At 44.8% G+C, this 19,866-nt stretch overlaps 1 protein-coding gene across 2 annotated transcripts in view; it reads right to left on the bottom strand.

The window, feature by feature from the left end:
• Nucleotides 1–19,866, bottom strand: part of CTNND2 (catenin delta 2) — a 940,792-nt gene that overhangs the window by 233,499 nt on the left and 687,427 nt on the right. For both annotated transcript variants that reach the window (XM_043601021.1, XM_043601022.1), the window contains exon 10: nt 19,694–19,826. In XM_043601021.1, coding sequence (XP_043456956.1) covers nt 19,694–19,826 — 133 coding nt within the window. The remainder of the gene's footprint in view (nt 1–19,693; nt 19,827–19,866) is intronic.

The raw sequence follows: 19,866 nt of genomic DNA, 5'->3' as shown, positions 1-19,866 counted from the left end.
CCACACAGGCCCCCCTTACTTAAACTCTTTTAAAAAAAATCTTCAACATATGAAATCCTAGATTTAAAAAAAAAATCAAGTTTCTGTATTTTTTGTGTTATCATTTTCTAATAATGCATTTAAAAGAGTACTGAATACATGCATGCTTTTAATTTTAATTATTTTGGTTTGCAATTTTAATTATTTAATAATTTTCAAATGAATTATGTGTATTTTTGCATACAATTTTTGTCTAGACCAAAAGGAAGGTGACAGTTATACTTCAGCTTTTAATAGGCTGGTTGAGGCCGAGGACTTAGGGAAGAATACTGTTTTGTTTTAAAATTCTGCACACACAGTAGAATCATTGTTTTAAAACATACATAGTCAGACCACGTCACTCCTGCTCAAAACCTTCTAATGATCTCATCACATTCAGAAGATCCTCAACCTTGGCCTTTGGTCCTATGTGACCAGTCCCTGTCTTCCCTCTGCTTCCACTCATCGGCATTCTCTCTTCTCTACTTTTGGTTTCTGTTCTTCTGGGTTTCTGGAAGTTCCTGAGTGGCTGGAGGTGTTCTCCCAGACTCCACAGAATGGCTTCCTTTCCATCACTCAGGTGTCCACTCAACCCGATTAACCATCAAAAGTAGCCCATCTACCCTGCGCCCCCCCTCTCTGCTGTTGGTCTACCTCTCCTTGGTATTCCTCCTTTGCTCCCATTCACCACCTGATAAATTTCATATACTTACCTGTTGAGTTCTGCCCTACCCCCACCTAGAGGGATATAAGCACTGTGAGAGCAAAGATCTTGCCTAATTTGCTGAATGCTGAATGTCCAGGGCCAAGAGGAGTACCTGGCACATAGCAGGGATGGACTATTATTATTGTTATTATTATTTTAATGTTTACTTATTTAGTTTGAGAGAGAGAGTGAGAGCGTGAGTGAGCACAAGTTGGGGAGGGGAAGAGAAAAAGGAAGAGTGAATCCCAAGCAGGCTCCATGCTGTCAGCTCAGAGCCCAATGCAGGGCTTGATCCCATGAACCGTGACATCATGACCTGAGCCGAGATCAAGTCGGATGCTTAACTGACTGAACCACCCAGGCGCCCCATACCATGTGATTTTTTGACAGAACGCATTTTATACCCTAAACTTCACAATTTTGAAACAAAGCCAATTTTTACAGTCCACCTGTCGGCACAAATGTCATATGCCAAGCAAATTAGTACTTAAGAACAAAGATTTCTGGTACCTAAGACGAGATCTTGGAATATCATACAGCTATAAATAGGCCACTAGTTCAGCAAACATTTTACACAATTAAAAAGGTTTTTCTTCTAACTCTTATCTTTTTATTTCACAAGTGAGAGTAATTTTTCCCACAAGTAAAAGCCAACACTAGGCACAAAATGCTTCAGCACTACTTACACCTGCATCTTGTTTATAGGAGCCAATGCTGAATATATTAGCTAATTATAGATATGCAGATGGCTTGTTTTCCTTAATGCAAAAAAGATATAAAATCATGCGAAATCATGTAGTACTCATGCCCATGGCTGAATATCCAATTTCCATTAGATGAACTTGGGCTCAATGGTAGAGAGACAGATAAAAGTCAGAACAATAAGGAAGATTATTCGTAATTCAAAATCTTCACATTCTGCTGACACTTTTCAGGGTTTAGGACACTAAAATGAAAAAATCTAAATTGCAAAACAAATTATCATCTATTGATTCCTCTCTTATAGCAGAAAAATTAAATCTAGATCTTGTAGACTTAGCAAAAAAGGGGAAAACATCAGCTTTGGAAACTTTTAAAGAAAATATGAGAAATTGTGTGGTATTTATTAATATAGATGCCCATCTTTGCAGGGGTGGGGAAATGGCAAATCTGAATGAGAAAATTAAGGAAATTACGATTTACTTTGAAAATGTTGAAAGGAGATTTTCATGAGAGTTGGCGCTTTCCCAGCGTATGATCAGCACGCTTGCTTTTGAGACCAAGTGGTCAAGATGAAATGGAATCGTATGATAAAGCCAACAAACTTAGTCGAAGGAAAAAGTCTTCTTAATGTGGCGGGTTGCACACTGGATGGTTGACCCTGTCTAAATGAGTAACGAATGACTCACTGTCACTGGCACCTTTTCAAAAGGTCATTCAAAAGAATACAACCTGGCCAACTAGGAAGACACGCTCTGGCGCTGTGGTTTTGATTTTTGTTCTATTCAAGCTAACTCTCCTATAAAAGCGATTGGAAGGAGGCAGCCCCCCAAAGGTGTTCCTTCTCCACTGTTTAGTGTTCTTGCCTCCAAGTCCTGTTACTGCTGGACTTGCTTTGACAAGGAATCGCAGGTCGGTCCCATGATTTCCTCCACCGAGGGTGAAACACCAGAGGAGATAAAGCAGGAGAATCTCAGTTATGAGGGATCCTGTTCATGCATCTGGCGGATGCCTCTGGTATAACCACACTTAAGAGTGTTTTGGGGCGCCTGGGTGGCGCAGTCGGTTAAGCGTCCGACTTCAGCCAGGTCACGATCTCGCGGTCCGGGAGTTCGAGCCCCGCGTCGGGCTCTGGGCTGATGGCTCAGAGCCTGACCCTGTTTCTGATTCTGTGTCTCCCTCTCTCTCTGCCCCTCCCCCGTTCATGCTCTGTCTCTCTCTGTCCCAAAAATAAATAAAACGTTGAAAAAAAAAATTAAAAAAAAAAAAGAGTGTTTCAGCAAAACCCTGCATTTAATCAGAGTGTTGGAACAGACTCTAAGTTGTCAGTGTTTTCTGAGGTTCTCCAACGTCTAACAGGGATTCTAGGTCTCAAATGTCTTTCAGGGATGCAAGCAATCTCTATTAGCAAGCCACTTGCCATTTCAAAAAGTGAATATCTAATGGTGGAGACTCAGTCAGCATGGTCAGCCTTCAGGCTGTTTTCCTGTTGCCCCTACTGGCTTTGGGCATGATGTTCCAACCTCTTTGAGTATTTGTCACTGTTTGGGGAAAGCACCTTGTACACCTTAGGCATTCACGGTTACACTCAGTACTCTTATCCACTGAATACCTAAAGAAGCTTCTGCTCTTTGGGGTCATTTTATAATATCCCCAAATATATGACTTCTCCAGGACCAAGGAGTTCTACAAGTATTACATTTCTTATTCATTTTAGGGGTGCATCTGGGGAATATTTTTCATCATTTGGGAAAGATCCCTGATTCTTCAAATTTTCTGTTAGTTTACTCCGTTACAAATCTGCAGAATTTACAAGCTAGTCTCACTTTGTCATGAGTTATGCCAGTTCCATTTGTCAGCCTGTTCTTCTGTAAGCCCAATTATCATTAATCATCAAAGCTGTAGATTAGAATATCTTTTACATCAGTAAGTTTGAGTCCCTTCATAGGAATTCTGGTTACTGGTGAGGGAATTAACATATCATTGTGCAAGAACCGTTAAAATAGAATCTATGGTCTTTCAGGTAAAGGCAAATCGAGATTTTTTTTTTCCTTAGAAACTGGGATTGGGAAAAAAAATTTCCAGATCAATGACAGCACTGAACTCTCTAGTGCCTATCGAGCTTCCTTATTAACTTGAACTATATTGGATACTGTCAAAGCCATTGACAGTATGAATAGTATTCTCCCAACAGAATGGGAGAGCCATTCTATTTAGATCCTGATAGTCTATAAAGCTAATCTAGAAAAGTTGACTGCTTTGGTCAAGTAAGTCTTTCATATAAGGAGGTGTTGTGAGCCAGGTGTTGTCCCCATGTTAATGCGGAAATTGCCAGAACCTCTCCAAGAAATCTTTCTTGGTTTAGTTTTGAGAATGTTGGCTCTTGGCTGCCAAGGGACTCTCATGACTTTATACACTCACAACTGGCTTCCAGCATCATTTTACCACAGCTGCTCCTCTCATGTGTTATGGAGCCTAAACTCACTGTGGTCTGCACATGTGCTATGTCTGGGCCAGTGGTATGAATAGTCACCTTTTGTTTTTGAACAGCTACCTTTCCATGCTCCCTTCAAACAACCTCCAATTCTTTAGTACAATGGCCAGGCAAAATTTCATTGATTAAGCTCAGAAAATAGGGTTTCCCAGCCTTCTGTCAATCCAACAGGCCTCAGCATGGGTCCCCAATTCTCCTGCTCGGAATGTGACAAGAGTGACCTCCCGCCACCCTCCTGCAGAGGGCTACCTGGCCACTAGGTCCTCCTCACCCCTCTTTACGCTATAATTCCTTCCACTCATATCTGTTCCTTCTGCCATTACAAGAGTTGAATTCAAATCTTTCCCCAGGATTATTGTGTTTCATGTCTTTCTTAGCCTCCATTAGGGTCTTTTGCAGATCAGTGAAGCACAAATACCAGAAATTTTCTAGAACTTTGTGGAAAAGGGAAGAACATCTATTCGGATTTTGTTTTTCTTGAAAGACATTTAAGTTTATCTATCAGTGAACAAGGACTTATGTGGTAGGCTAAATAATTTTCCTCACACAAAGATGGGAAAATCCCTGAAACCTGTGAATATATTACATATAAAGACCCCACAGAGCAGAAGGGCCTTGGTTGCTGTAATTAAATTAAGGAATTTGAGATTGAAGATTATTCTGGAGTATCGGGGTGGGCCCAAGGTAATCCTAAGAGTCCTTATAAGATGGAGGCAGGAGGGTCAGAGTCAGAGGAGAGAGATGTAATGATGGAAGCAGAGGTTGGAATAACCTTGAAAGGTGGAGGAAGAAGCCACACAGCCAAGGAGCACTGGTAGCTTCCAGAAGCTGGGAGAGCAAGGAAACTGGTTCTCCATACAGGGCTGTGTAGCATAGCCCTGCTCATACCTGGACTTCAGTCCAGTGAAACTGATTTCAGATTTCTGACCTCCCTTAATACAGTTCTGCTGTATTAAGCCACTAAGTCTGTACTAATTTGTTACAGTGGCAAGAAAAAGCGAATATAACCTGTATTTGGTTTCCTTCTTTTATTAATGACCATACAAACACCTCCCAAATCTAATTTGTCTTAGGCTGCCCTGCTCCATTTTTGCCCAGCTTTCCCATAGCTTATGAGTCCTCATTTTCTCATGACTATTTATGCCAGTTTAACCACAGGATCCAAATGCCCCCTTTATGCAAAGTCAGGCTACAGCGCCTTAACTTTCTCTTGGGCACCTTCCACTTATTATAACATTAAGAAATATGACGACTTTCTTAGAGAGGGCTCCTCAAATCACGCTACCATCCATTGTTTGAGTCATAAAGGTATTTTCTCCCATTTGATTCGGGGCATGGTCACAGATCAATCAAGTTGGCTTCCGGTTCTCGATATTGCCTTTTACGAGGGGCAATGATGGGGTTGGAGAAAATACAGGTAACTCTACCCTTGCGGTAAGTCTCCAACATCACAGTTTTCACCCAGGCCAGAGGGACATGGTCTTGGATTTGGCTGCAAGCCACCACCTGTGATTAAGTCTTATTCTACTTAAACTCTGATATCACTAATATTCACTGGAGACTACTAGTCTTTGGCTCACTCTGTGTCCGTATCCCTGGCAATAATTTTTTACCTGAACACTTGCCTATATTCCTTGGAAAAACTGCCTTGCTCCTTTGCCCCCAAACCTCTAGAGTCCCACTTCCATGGCCCTCTGGACATGCCTAATAATGACAGATGAGAATAAAGGAAGGCAGATTACTCTTTTAAAGAGAACATTCTACCAAGAGGTAAGTCCACTCATCACATCTCTGACACACCTGTCTGCAACGGAGATACTGGCATGCCAAGTTCAGTTTTCATATTTTTTTTATAGGTCAGATTTTATTTCCTTGTTAAAAGCCTCAGATATCCCTGCTTGTTTGGTAAGAGCCAATGGAAGCAACCTTTTTCCTTCGGATTCTAATTTTTATACAACATAATGTTGCAGATCACCTATAATCAAGGGGATAGTGGACACGTTCCACTGAAATAGTTCTTTTCCTTCACATATACAACGTTGTGCGGTCTCCTACTAAGGATCATCCGGCCACCAAGATGGCATTATAGAATCATCTCCTTTCCTTCAGTTTCCATGCTTGCCCCAAACGGTCTTAAGAGTCTGTGTATCAATATCACTTTTGACACTTAACCTGCATGGTTGATATTAATAGTGCTGTGTGTACCCCATAAGAATCTGGGAGGCTGGGGAGCTTAATCGCTACCTGCTGGAGATAAGACACATTCTTCTGCTTTGTATGGCTGAGTTTCTCTGCAAACTCAAGTACATGGCAAGGGGGTTGAGCCTAAGTGCTGCACCTGCTGTTCCTTAGACCTTTTGGGGCACGTCCAACAAGGCCTAGGGGCTCGATTCCAGATATGTGTTTGCAGGTGGAACTGAGAGAAGGGAGGACCAGGCAGCTGGATCCAGTAGCAAAGACTTAAGGGTTGGGAAGAGGGACAATTCTAGACAGATCGTGATGTTTAGCTCTTGGATCAGTCTCCCTCGGAGTCCTATGTGGACCACACAAAATCTGGAGGCTGTAAGTAAAATAACGAAGTGGTCTCTACTGTACTTCTTTTTAGCCATGCGAAAAAAATCAGAAACCCCCAATCAGGAGTGGTGTAGAGATATTCTCACTGCTTTTGACATTTTTAGCCTTTGAAAGATCTATCACGTGTGCCACAAAAGTGATGGCTGATGCAAGGGGATGATGGTAGTCATTAGAAGGGGCAACGGTGCCTGGGAAGAGTGACAGAGTTGGGTGAAATCCAGTGATAGCGTCAGGCGTGCTTGGCAGGCCGATACAGGAGGCAGCAACTGGAAAAACGGTGGCTTGCTTGTGGGTGCCGTCGTTGCCTCCATGGGCACGAGGCACCTTCTCTGTCAGGAGCAGCAAGAGAGGAAAGAAATGGTGCCTTCCATGCCAGAGCTGATAGGTGTGCTGCCGAACAGAGATACCTTCTAGGGGACCACTGGAAATAACTAGTTGTACGTGCGGTATGGACAGGGTGACTCTGGGTTATCGTCGTCAACAGAAAGAAGAAATAGCCAGTGTCACATGAATTCAGAAAACACCCTTTACTGAAAGAACTTTGATGAAATTTCAGAGTCTCTGTTGATAGAGTGCTTTTCCCAGTGATCGGATTTCAACATCTCTTGGAATAGGGTGGGGCTATTTCAGCCTGCAAATAGGGGGCCCAGTTCTCACCCCACTTCCCCAGCACCACCTGGCTGCTCCCTGGGGAGTCCCCAGACAGCTCCATCTATGAGAGAATCTTAGGAAAGCTTTCTGCCCAAATGTACACGCCACCATTTTACCATTTACCAACGTGACATTATTTGTGTCCTCAAGATGTGAATGAAAACTAGAAGTGTGATGTTTATGAGGGAAACCTTTTATTCCTGGTACGCTTATCGCCGGTGAGGGTAGGAGGGATCTAGTCAAATGTCAGGATCAAGTGTATTTGCATTATACGCAAAAGAACAGGGGGCAGCTGGGAAGATGATCTTCTTCCCTTGTGGACCAGAAAAAAGAGAAACTGGCTACAGGAGGTAGCAACAGAAAAGGACAGTAGGAGAAGTGGAATTAAAGGAAGGAAGTGGCAGGGAGAGTCCAATCAGGTCCGGGGGATGTCACTGGGATTTGCACGTAGTGCGGCTAGGAGTGTCCACTCCTCACCTCTATTTTCCAGTCTCCAGTTTCTGTCCTTCATCCTCGGATCCCCTTTATTCTGGCCACACACTAGGGTCTCTGAGAGCTTATGCACCCCTTCCAGAAATGGCTCTGCCATTGTCTCCCTGCTCCCTCTCATCTGCCTCTGCCTTCCTTGGGCCCCTGGTCCAGAGAGCAGATTCCATCGCTTATGCTTTGCAGTAAGGATGGTCTCCATTCTCCCCCCAGAATCCACAGGGACTGTGTGGGGAGCACTGGGTGCTAAGCAGTAGAATGCCAGAGATGAATTCCTAGCCTTCAGAACACTTTTTTTGCCTTCCCCCACGAATACAAAGAGACTGGATATTATACAGTATTATTCACCCACTGTTATAATTCATATATTTTGGGTTAATGAGGCATTTGTGAGCCGTCCTGGGGAGGCTGGTCTTCTTATATACCACGTTTCCAGGGGAAATACTTTGTCAATTGTAAGACTTTCTTTCAAGCAATCTTTGGAAACTGAAGGCCGCCCTTATAGATTCGAAGGAAATGCAGAATTCTTTGCATACATAAAGTTAAATACAAATAACAAAAGACCTAATGCCTACTCAGTGTTTTACTTTTTATTCAAGAGGCAAATTAATTAAAAAGGATTGTAAATACAGGAGAGCAATTTGAATTTTGAAGGGCTCTTAACAAAATAGATGTTTTTTTTTTTTTCTTTCACTTATATTAGAGGTTTGGTTAAAAAGTGCACTGGAACTACCAAGAAAGAATAGTCATCTTATAATGATCACCTACAGCTTTTCTTGAAACATTAAAACAAAATTGGTAATGATGAAGTGCACCCAATAGGGAAGAGACGTAACAAAACATCTATGGGACAGTGGTGGTATAAAGACACATTTCTTCCAATAAGAATCTGATTTTGAGTGGCTGAAATATGGGGGATTAGAAATTTGCATACACTCTCGTCAACTGAGGCAACAGTTGAAGTCAGGGGGGCTCTCGTCCTCCATGGGATCTGACTCCCGCCATGTTAAAGGTTTCCAAGATGGTGCATCCAAGTGTGCAGAGAGCAGGTCGCTAACGCATTCGCAAGTGCCATCAGGATGAGGAGATTCAGAATGAAATGGAGAAATAGCCTTGGTGAAGCTGGAGAAGTAAGTAGTCAGAGGCTCAAAAAAGGGCACGTGCAAGATCATTTACTTACAGTGGATTAACAGAACAGAGGTTGCTGAAATAAAGGAAAGCACCGAACTGCAATGGAATCTGGGGAGGGAGAAGGAATGCACGCTATAAGCCACGTGTGCACAGACCTGGCGTGGAGGGGTCTCGTGTCGTTTGTATCAGCATCCTGACAAAACGTTCTCTCTAGTCTGTGTGCCAGGAAAACCTGGAGACTGGAAGGGAAAGATCAAAAGGATGACAGGCCAACAAAACGCCTCCTCCTTGGTTCAACAGTTGAGAGGTTGCTCAATAGGAAACAAAGCCAATGTTGGCAAGTCGGCAGCCCTCAGGAGCCAAGGGTCAGCAGGAGGACAGAGGTCAAGGTTCTTCTGCGACCTCTCCCAGGAGTGAAGAAAAGGACGCTACCATAAAGGTCAGCTGAGGTTGATGTTGGACATAAAGCTGGTCTGTGCCCCTGAAGGAAGGATTGGTTCTTTAGTTACAGATCTTCTTTTCTAAATTATGATGCAGGAGATCCCATTCAGACATTTGCCGAGAGAAAAATCATTGGCGAGAGGCCTCTGGTTAGAGCCTGGCTCCTACCTGTGATACGTACAGGAATCGACTGACATTCGGATGGGTCATTTGTTTCTTTTGTTAATTACTGGGAAGGATACAAACCATTCCCCGGGTGGGCAGGTACAAAGACAACCCATTAAAATAGAAGAAGAGCATGGCCCAAAGAAGAAACAAAGTTAAAATAACCGAGAGCAAATTTTAGCAAACGCAGCAAGGAACTGTCAGAGATTAGAAAAAAAAATACCTGCTGCATCACTGTTCCCGAGTCATGACCCAGCTTTGGAGACAGCTCTCTGACTCATCACTGTCTTGAAAAGAGAACCTTCTGTACCTGGTGGTTTTAATTAGGACTCTCACTGTAGGCTGGTTACATTTCAACACATCAGTCTGATTCCTTAACTTTCATTCACTTTTGGTTATGAAAATAGTCTCATTCCAGTTTCAAAGAATGAAGCCTATCCAACTTACAACTTCGGTCTTGGCTCCCTCCCCCTCCTCCAATATCCCACCTTCCCTGAGGACTGGACAAGTTACCAGCTTCCCCTCGCAGGGGGCGGGGGGTGGGCAAGCTTCCCACCTTCCTCCTGCCACCTTGTTCTTCCACTTTTGTTGGCGGGGAAGAGGGGGAGAAGAGAGGTTTCTTCACATAAAGGCAGACCCCAAGGCCATCTTTTTTTTTTTTAAGTTTTATTTATTCTGAGAGAGAAAAAGCGTGAGTGGGGGAGGGGCAGAGAGAGAGGAGAGAAGGGGAATCCCAAGCAGACTCCGTACTGCCAGCGTGGAGCCCGATGCAGGGCTCGAACTCACGAACTGAACCATGAGATCATGACCTGAGGCTAAGTTGGATACTTAACAGACTGCGCCACCCAGGTGCCCAAGGCTGTCTCTGAACGTTGGTCTCCGTCTGTGTGGCCCACAGCTATAGACCGTGTGTGGCAGGTGGCTCTGTCCCCCACTGCACTTCTGATGCCCATGCCTTCCTTCACCGCGTGCTGTCTCTTCTCTCCTGCCATAGTTGGCCTTCCTTGAAGGGACCTTAAACTAGAGGAAACACGGTCCTTGCTCCTTAGATCTGACTGAACCTCTGTGCTCTCTCCCGCCCTGTGCTCTGGTGGCACCAGATAAGTCACCAGCTTGGAAGCCAAGCTGACAGCCAGTCTGGAAATGAGACGTGAGTCTTCAGTTTTCACTGCCACCTACAAACTATGGGCTGTTCCCGTCCTATGTCCAGTCTTTTCCCAACTTGCTTTGCTTCTCTTTCCCAGGTCTCTTGTTAAACTGAAAAAAAAATTTTTTTATTAGTTTTCTTTATTTTTGAGAGGCAGAGAGAGACAGAGTGTGTGGGGGGGAGGGGCAGAAAGAGAGGGAGATACACACACAGAATCCGAAGCAGGCTCCAGGCTCTGAGCTGTCCGCACAGAGCCCGATGCGGGGCTCGAACCCACAAACCATGAGATCATGACCTGAGCCAAAGTGGGATGCTCAACTGACTGAGCCACCCAGGTACCCCTTTTGTTCAACTTCTTAATGGAAGAGGCCACCAAACCAGTTTTGTGTCTACTGCGGGAGTTTCCTGTCAAGAACTGGGCCCTCTTTGAACTGGATTCTGGTACAGATCGACTTACTTCCTAATGGGGGACCATCCCTGCTGCTGTGTCTATTCGGTGACCCCTGGGGCCAGCAGAAGGCACTTATCAGGTGAGTCACACAGAACTGTCACACTGACGTCTGATCCCTTGACACCGGGGAGGAGAGACCTTGGGCCAGAGAAGCCCTCGGTCTCCTCAGCACTTGGAAAAAAGTCACCAAGGCCAGGACAAACCTCTGGATGGGTGATGGGGGCTGTGACAGGCGCAAATTTAGGAGGAGTGAGAAGAGCTCAAAGGGGCAAGAGATGGAACCAGCAGGGCAGAGAGGCAGAAGCACAGGACGTGGACGGAAGGTATGTGGCAGGGACGGACAAAGTGCCACCGAGCCCCAGACATCCTGGCCATTTCCTCAGGTCCTATTTGCCCTTAAGTATGGAAGGCCACTGCACCGCCACTATTTGGTGCCTCTGGATGCCTTTGTCTCTGTTTCTCCCCACATTTTCCAAAAGGCCGCGATTCTGACTCAGCGCCCCCAGCACGGGGGCGTGGCCACCAGCTGGATGCAAACGTCTGTGCGAGCGTATCTGTCCTTCTTAGCTGTAGTTCTGTCCCAGCCTGTTAGCAATACTGTCTACTTGCCATCTATGCCACTGAGGGTGACTCATGGGCCTTTCTGCTGGAAGCACTGGTCCAAAAACTCACGATTCCCCCTCTTCTATCCCTTGCCATGTGTGAAAGACCAAGCCTTCGTGAAAACGAAAAACACGTATGTTGGGCTGTCTTCATTCATTCAGTCCCAGCTTCCGGGCACAGCGGTGCTCAGCATGGGTCCTATACCACCTCTCCTGTGTCCACAAGAGCTGAAATCCCTGGGAAGCCTGAACTTCTCCACGGTGCCAACTCCTCCCCACGACCCAGAGCCAATCTTCGTCTTCCGACCAGTGCGCCCAGCCCTTATCACACTCTGTACTCTCTCTTTCCGCCATGGTGGTATTTAAATGCAGTGAGATCATGGATCACTCTGGCAACAGGTCTTAGAGCTCCGTGTGTTAGGGTCACTGTCTCTCCCTTTTTCTTATGCAGACCCACCACCTGTCACTCAGCTGTTTCCTGCCGGCTGCGTGCATAGGACACTACTACCTTCCCAGTCACCCACTCCTCACGCTCCCCCTTCTGCCTCCGGGCCACTTCTCATACTGTTGTCCTGGAAGGTCATGGTCTGCCCCCTCCATCCCTCCCACTCACTGAGATTCTAAGTCTTTGTCCTCGACACTAGAGTCCTCTCAGAAGCTACCCAGACTTCTTTCAGATCTAGTAAGTCACTTTGTTTTTATCACACTTTTCTTAACCACTTTGTGGTCACTCCAAGAGGCCACCTGAGGTTACCTTCCTCCTTTTTTGACTGCCTCTTACAAGCACACCCTTTTACATGGGCCGGGGCAATCCTACCCACCTCATTTATACACTCACCTTCTCCCGATCTTTCCTATCACCAGCTACCCTCTCCTGTGGCCATTTAGTGGATTCCAAAAATCTCCAAGCATTCTTTCTTGAAATGCACTGCTTTCTCAACCACTCTGCCAAAAAGCAGGCCCCGGATTTCTCTTCGTGGATGGTAAGACCTTCAGCTTGCCAGACCTATGTAACGCAGCCCTGGACTGAGTTACCTCTCTGATCTCATCTTCTAGCCTTCTCTCTAGGTTCCAACCACACTTCTGGCTGCTCCTCATTATAAGTTGAATTGTGCCAGCCAAAAGATAGGTTAATCCTAACTAATGTGACTTAGCGGGAAATAGGGTCTTTGCAGATGTAATCAAGTTAAGATGAGATCATCAGGGTGGGCCCTAATCTAATATGACTGCTACCCTTATAAGAGAGGGGAAGAAACACACAGATCCACAAACAGAGAAGGCCCTGGGATGTCAAAGGCACAGATTGTAGGGATGTAGCTAGAAGCCGAGGAATTGCAAGGATTGAGGGTCACCACCAGAAGCTGGAAGAGGCAAGGGTTCTTCATTCTACCCAGAGTCTCAGAGGAAGCCTGGCCCTGCCGACACCTTGGCCTTGGACTTCTATTGTTTTAAGTCACCCTGTTTGTGGTACTTTGTTACAGCAGCCACAAGAAAGTACACAAACAAGCACGCTCCTGTCTTGGGCTTATCTGGTTTCTGCATGGAACACTCCTGCTCAGAGAGCTGACTCCATGGTTCTCTCTTTCTCTCAGCCTTCGGGCACTGCTCCAGCACCGCTTCTCAGAGATGACCTTCCCGATCACCTTCTGTAAGATTGCAGTGATCCCTGCCTCCACATGCCCTCACCCCTTACCCTAGTTCCCATGCTGTGTTTTCTTCATGACACCATCTCACACGTCATAGATTTCCATCTTTGTTCATTCTTGCCTCCCAGTGGCTCACCTGACTCTAGTGTGTTCACTGCTGGGATGTCAGGGCCACGAACAGAGCCTGGAACTTTACAGCTGATCGGGGAATGTCTGCCGAATGCACGTACTCCTGAGTTCCACCTCCACACAATATCAGTGTGTGAAGCATTTGGACCCGTTTCTGTGTTGTTTTATGTTGCCACACGAAAATGGTTCTTTGATTCTAACTTCCTAAAGGCCCCGTGGTTGAATCCACTCGTTTCAACAGTGGCTTGGCATACAGCCACACACAACATGTGCTTTCCATTTCTTTAGTTGACAACAGTAGATTTCAAAATGTGAATGGTAAAAATACAAGTAAAGCAGAATATATAAACCATTCTGTCTCTAACACGAGGAGACTGGTTTTACATTTAACAGTTTGGAAGAGACTTCCTTAGTTTATATTTTCAACATATACTAACAATAACCCACATTCCTTAAGCACTTATGCTGGCTGGCGGTCTATGCGCCTCCTCGCTGCAGTGATGTGGATTCTCCGTGCCATTTGATGGTCTGGGAGTCTGATGCTCAGAGAGGTACAGAAACTTGCCCAAGATCCCAGAGCTAGAAAGCAGAAGAGTCAGCGTTCAAGGGCAGGCAGCCTGGCTCCAGAGCCTGTGTTTGTAACTCAGTGGTACACTCTCGACTCACATCGAGCAACTAATAGAGGCTCTTTCTTTAAAAATGCAGAACAATTTATGATGAAGAAGACAAGAAATGGCTCAAAGGTAATCAACTGAAAAGATGGATTGCACCTCCTCTCGAACTATATGAGGTAGAAAGAACCAGGATAAAATAGAAATGATGAAGGTCTTTAAGTGTAGTAGACAGGAACAAGTCAATTTTTTTTTTAACGTATGGAATGTTCTAAATCACTCCAAATAAAATAAAAATTACGGGGGAGGGGGATGGTATGGGTATACACAGAAACCAATTTCTTTCTTTCTTTCTTTTTTTTGAAACCAATTTCTATGTTATCATCACTCAAGAAAGATGGTGCCAATTTGGAAAAATAGATTAGTGTAAATGGTACAAACACATTGAAACTACATGGATATGTGTATGCGTGTGCACACACATGCATACACACACACACACACACACACACACACACACACACACACAGACTCCAAAGGACTGATATCCCCAAATCCAAGCCGTCTTCCATTAATTCTAAGTGGGTATGGCTTAGGCTATATTCTTCTTGCAACTTCTCATTTAAAATTCAGTGTAATCCTTTAGGAAGCAGGCAGTTTTATCTGACTCCACAGGCTGGGTTTTGTGTCACCACTGTGCTTAACACACGGTGCCATATTACCTGGTTTGTATGCTGTTTGTCTGGTAGGTTGTGGGTTCCTTAAAAATAGGATCTATATATTATTAATATTCAATTCCTCTACCAACCTAAAATAGGCTTTGGTAAACTTTTTTTCCCCACTAGAACTGACAATGCCATTTCTTTAAAAACAACACCAAAAAATACTTGATTGGAGCCAGGATGCTAAGGCAACTTCCCAGAGGTGTGTTGGGAATTAGGAAAGTAAAATCAGCACTGTTTTCCTAGAGGAATCAGGCTTATTATCGAAATGTGTGTTTAATATGCAAGCTCTTCAAATACTTGGGGTGCAGATTTGATAGCTGAAGCTAATTTCTCATATAAAAAGAGGTGACCAGGGGTGCCTGGGGGCTTAGTCAGTTAAGCATCTGACTTCAGTTCAGGTCATGATCTCACAGTTTGTGGGTTCGAGCCCCATGTGGGGCTCTGTGCTGACAGCTCAGAGCCTGGAGCCTGCTTCAGATTCTCTCTCTCTCTCTCTCTCTCTCTCTCTCTCTGCCCCTCCCCTGCTCACACTCTGTCTCTCTTTCTCAAAATAACTAAACATTAAAAAAAATTTTTTTAAAAAGAGGTGACCAGGTCAAAACCCTAAAAATCTTCATTAGCAGTGGTCAGCGGCCATTTCCATCACAAAGAAACGAACAGGGTCAGTTAATAACAACGCTCTACTAATACAGTTCCAGTTTTGTTTAAAAGGTATGTTGTTTAAAGGAATGGTCCCACGTTTAGAAGAAAATACATCTTAAAATTATTTTAACACTTCAATACTTATTAATTTTACACTTCCACTAAATTTAATTCCTTAGTTCATCATAAATTAAAACAGCTAATGTTTTTTAATTTTAAGAAGAGTCCTTCTCACTTGAAACTGTGAAAATAATTTTTTTTTAATTTCTAGGAGACATATTATCTTGAATGCTGCCCTACAGCATATATATTATGCTCATTTTTGGTGCATGGTTGTCCACGTGCAAGTATGGGGTGCCTACCTGTCCTAACGTGTGCATGGGCAGAAACGGGGACAAAGCAGGAGGGGCAACATAAAGAAACTCGAATCATTAGAACCCATGAGAGGCACCTAGTATCATCCCCGAGTCGATGGATAATCTTAATATTCTTAACTGGGGAGCGCCCAGAAAGAACGAAGGAAGCATTTGTGAAAAATACTAAGAGATTATCACCCGGGTACCTCCTAAAAGATGCCGGTGATACACGCACATGAGCAAGTTTTCACGTCAAACAACTCCAGAGATTATGTACAGCTCAATTTACTGTGACAGTCCCAACAGTCTAGGAGACAACGTATACGAGACACAGTTCAAATAGTACTGACACCCGTCGGTGCCACTGCTACCCCTGCCCTGAAGCAGGAGGGCAGCGACGTATCAAATGTTCATCAGTCTGTGAAAACGAGCTGTGCAAACTCAGTGTGTTTGTGGCAACAGCCCAGACCCTATCTATTCTTACCCTTTTTCCTTCCCAGGTCTCTTTAGTTGTTCCTCAACCACTTCTGTTCTGATCTGAGGTCCAGTTTGTGGAGCACCCTCCTGTCTCATCTGTAACTGAACGCTCTAAGCTGGGTCCCCCACTGGCCCTCAGACTCCAGCTCGGTCCCTGGTGGCTGCCAGCTGCCCACACCAGCTCCTTCCCTGGGGCGCCACCCCCTCCTGGGAGGCTGCCACCAATCCAGCAAATCCACCGGTCATCAGACCAGGAGGAAAAGTTAGAAACGGGGCTTTCATCTGCTGATTTATGGAAGCAAATTCTCAACTTTGTGCCTATAATATCCGGCATCATTTTGAACAGCACTGAGTTTCTTGGCTTCATTACACGAAAACTGTACCAAGCACTGGAATGAGGAATGAGAAAGGCATGATTTATGACCCTCCCCATATAGGAGATTTAATTCTGCCTTTTGCTCAATGGTCTATCCATTGTGTGAGCAAAGTCAATACTAATAATGAAATGCAGACTGAAGGGCTAAATCAATTCAATAAAATGCAATAGAAAGACTGGGGGACTGAGTACGTTGGAAAGGCGAGAGCCTGCAGGATTAATATTTGAACAACAGGTAATTACAAAAATCAATACTTGTGTATGAGAACATGACAGGCAGCCATCCGTCACGAAGGGAGAACCATTACTATTGGCTTGGGCCCTGAGTTAGGATGAGGGAGCAAAACAGAACTGTGCAAAATCCCTTCCAGAGGTTCCGTGTGTGTGTGTGTGCGTGCGTGCGTGTGTACATATGTGTGCTCCCCACATGAGTGGAGGAGCGAGACAGGGAAACTCAGATGGCTCACTTTGGGTTTTATTTAGGCACGTGCACTGTCCCTGTCCACCATGGTGGCAGACTGTGCCCTCGGTCCTACACCACTCTTCACTTCCTCCCCATCCCAGGCTCCCGGGGACGCGGCCAACGTTACCCTGAGGTCCTGGCCACATCTGGAATCTTTGGGGTGCAGTGGAGCACTGACACCCACCAGATGAGCCCCTCCTCCGAGAGCCAGTTGCTGGAAGATCTCCAGGCAGTAAGAGGGGACAAAGGCACCCACGGCAAATTAGGAAAATAAGCACACGTACACATGCAGATATATATATATACATACGATAAAATAACTTGTATTTTAAATAGAGTAAAATAACTTAAAATGAACATCGAAAAGATAAAATAAAGTAACTTGAATGTTCTAACGGTTCCTGGCCAAAAAAGAATATGAATGAATGAATATGTTACCACTAAGCGGCCAGCATACATTAAGTCACTTAGCCCCACAAAGACTCCACAGTACAGGTATCGGCATCTCTATTTTAAGGGCTGAAGGACAATCGGCTTGTTCCAGGAGGCACAGCTGGTGAGCAGGGAAGCAGCACTGGGAGATGGATGTGTCTATTGGATGCCAACGCGTGTCCCGGTCCCCCCCCCCCAATGCCCCCGACATCGTGCCACCTCGGATCCACTGCGGGGCCAAGAGGTGCGTCTGATGGGGCCACACCCAAGTCTGTGGCCAGCTGCCAGCAGTCGCTGCCGTTGAGAGGCTTTGGCCAGTCCAAGGAGCACGTAGACAGAGCCAGTGGGACCAGTGACTTCACACTTCCCCAGGCCATGCTGTCTGTACTGACCACACGACCCTTTATAATAAAGGTTCAGACTCCGCTTTTGGTGCCTGGCTTCTGACTGCTTTCAAGCCTCCCTCTCCTGCTCTGCCCACATCTGAGCAAGGTGATATGAAAGCTTGGATGCCTCCTCTTTCGGCATCAGCAGGAAGTTCAAATCACGCCAGCCCCTGTCCACACTTGAGAACCCTCACACTGGCTCCACCCTATAATCACCACAAAAACTCAAGCCAACCCCCTTTCCTACTCTCAAGACGTTTTCAGTCCCACTTAGGAGCCATGCCGACCATCCCAATAAGCCTCGTTAGGTGAGTCACCCAAGTTTCCGTACCTTCCAGGTGTATCACAGGGCGTCATCAATCCTGAGATCGGAACCACACTCCTGCTTTTGGGGGCTTGCATCACAACACCCCTGATCCAACCTTACGTGAACAATGGAATAAAATGCTTCCCTGGCCTTTAAAGAAGCCCTCAAAGTGGTGACCTTGAAAAAAATGATGGGCTGTAATCCCCTAATCAGAAATCTGTCCTTCATTTTGAGTGACTCTTTGGTTTTCTATTAAAGGCATAGAAGGATTGAGAGAATTTCCATTGGGGACAGAACTCAAATTTAACTTTGCTTTATTTGTAGATCATTTTATATAATTTTAATAGTATTTTTGGCATTTTTAAACTTATCTTGGATGAACAATATTTTTCTTTATGTGACTGTTGACACCACTGTTGACATTTGGGACTGGATAACTCTTTGCTGTGGTTGCTGCCCGGTGCACGTGCATTTTAGGAAGTTCTGCAGCATCCCTAACCCTATCCATAACATGCTGATAGCGCCGCCACGGTCCTCTCCAATTGTGACAACCACAAGTGTCTCCAGATGTTGTCAACTATCTCTTGGGAGGCAAAAATCACACCTGGCTGAGAACCACTGCCCTTTATTCAATCCACAAAGACACGTGACCTTTCTGCTAAGTCCTCTAAGTCCCAGTGGAAGATAGAAAGAAATGATGAAAAGCCATTAGGCTATAACCATACTAATGCAAGCAAGCAAAATCTACAATAAATTGCAATTATATCTCTAAATTTCTTGTTTCCACTCTGAAACCGATTTTGACTGATCCCCAGAACTGCTCCCATGCTAGGGAGATGACTCTTTATAGCTTATCAAATTGTTTTAAAACATTTGATTACTCAGCAGCTTATGGCAATTATGTGTCCCTTGTCTAAAAAATCAGAGTGAGCTATGCCGACCACTGTGATTTTCTAGAAATACCACGCAGCACAGTGTATATACAAAGTAGTCCAAGAACACCAAGCATGTTAACAATTGTTTACATAATGGGTGCAGACAATATATTTTTTCCTGGACCACATCCACCCGTGTTATATTCCCTAGTCACTCTGTAAATGGCTCAAAATCCTTGATTGTAACACAAAGCTTATCTATTGCCTAGAGTTCTCATCCTGTAAGTGAGTTTTCCAGAAAGGAGAGATGATATCACAGGTGACTGCAGTAATCTTGTAAGTTGAGGAGACAACGTACGATGCTTTTTATTTCTTGAAGATTTAGAGGCAGAGATAACTCCAGGGATGATATTGGGAAGAGGAAGGCAAACCACATGAAAAGTCCAGCGTTTGACCATTTTGCCTGTGTTAATACTAGAAGGTATATTTGGTCATCTGCTTCTCAGTATCCAAATATTAAAAAAGAAGACTATGCATACACACGCCAGTTAATCAGAAGGTGCCATTTCGGTCTTACATATGGATCTAAATTTTGGAAACATAACTTTGCTTTTCCTATTCCTTTCCCCTTTCAACACTACTCTATAGACCTCGGTGCTGACGAGTCTACCACCAGTCGCTTAAGAATCCAAGTAGCGCTTACCTCGGCTTTAATTTTATTGTCTCCGAAACAGAGGTGCTGTAAGTAGGCTGCAGCATTAGACTGGACTGAAGGAAACTGGTGTTGTAACATCTGGATCACTTCCGGTAGCTCTGGGTCTCTCCATCCAAATTCTCTGAACAAGGAGAAGGCAGGAGAACATGAGAGAGAAATCC

Source organism: Prionailurus bengalensis, chromosome A1 (genome assembly GCF_016509475.1).
Source record: "Prionailurus bengalensis isolate Pbe53 chromosome A1, Fcat_Pben_1.1_paternal_pri, whole genome shotgun sequence".
Lineage (NCBI taxonomy): Eukaryota > Metazoa > Chordata > Mammalia > Carnivora > Felidae > Prionailurus > Prionailurus bengalensis.
This window is presented reverse-complemented; position numbering and strand designations above follow the sequence as displayed.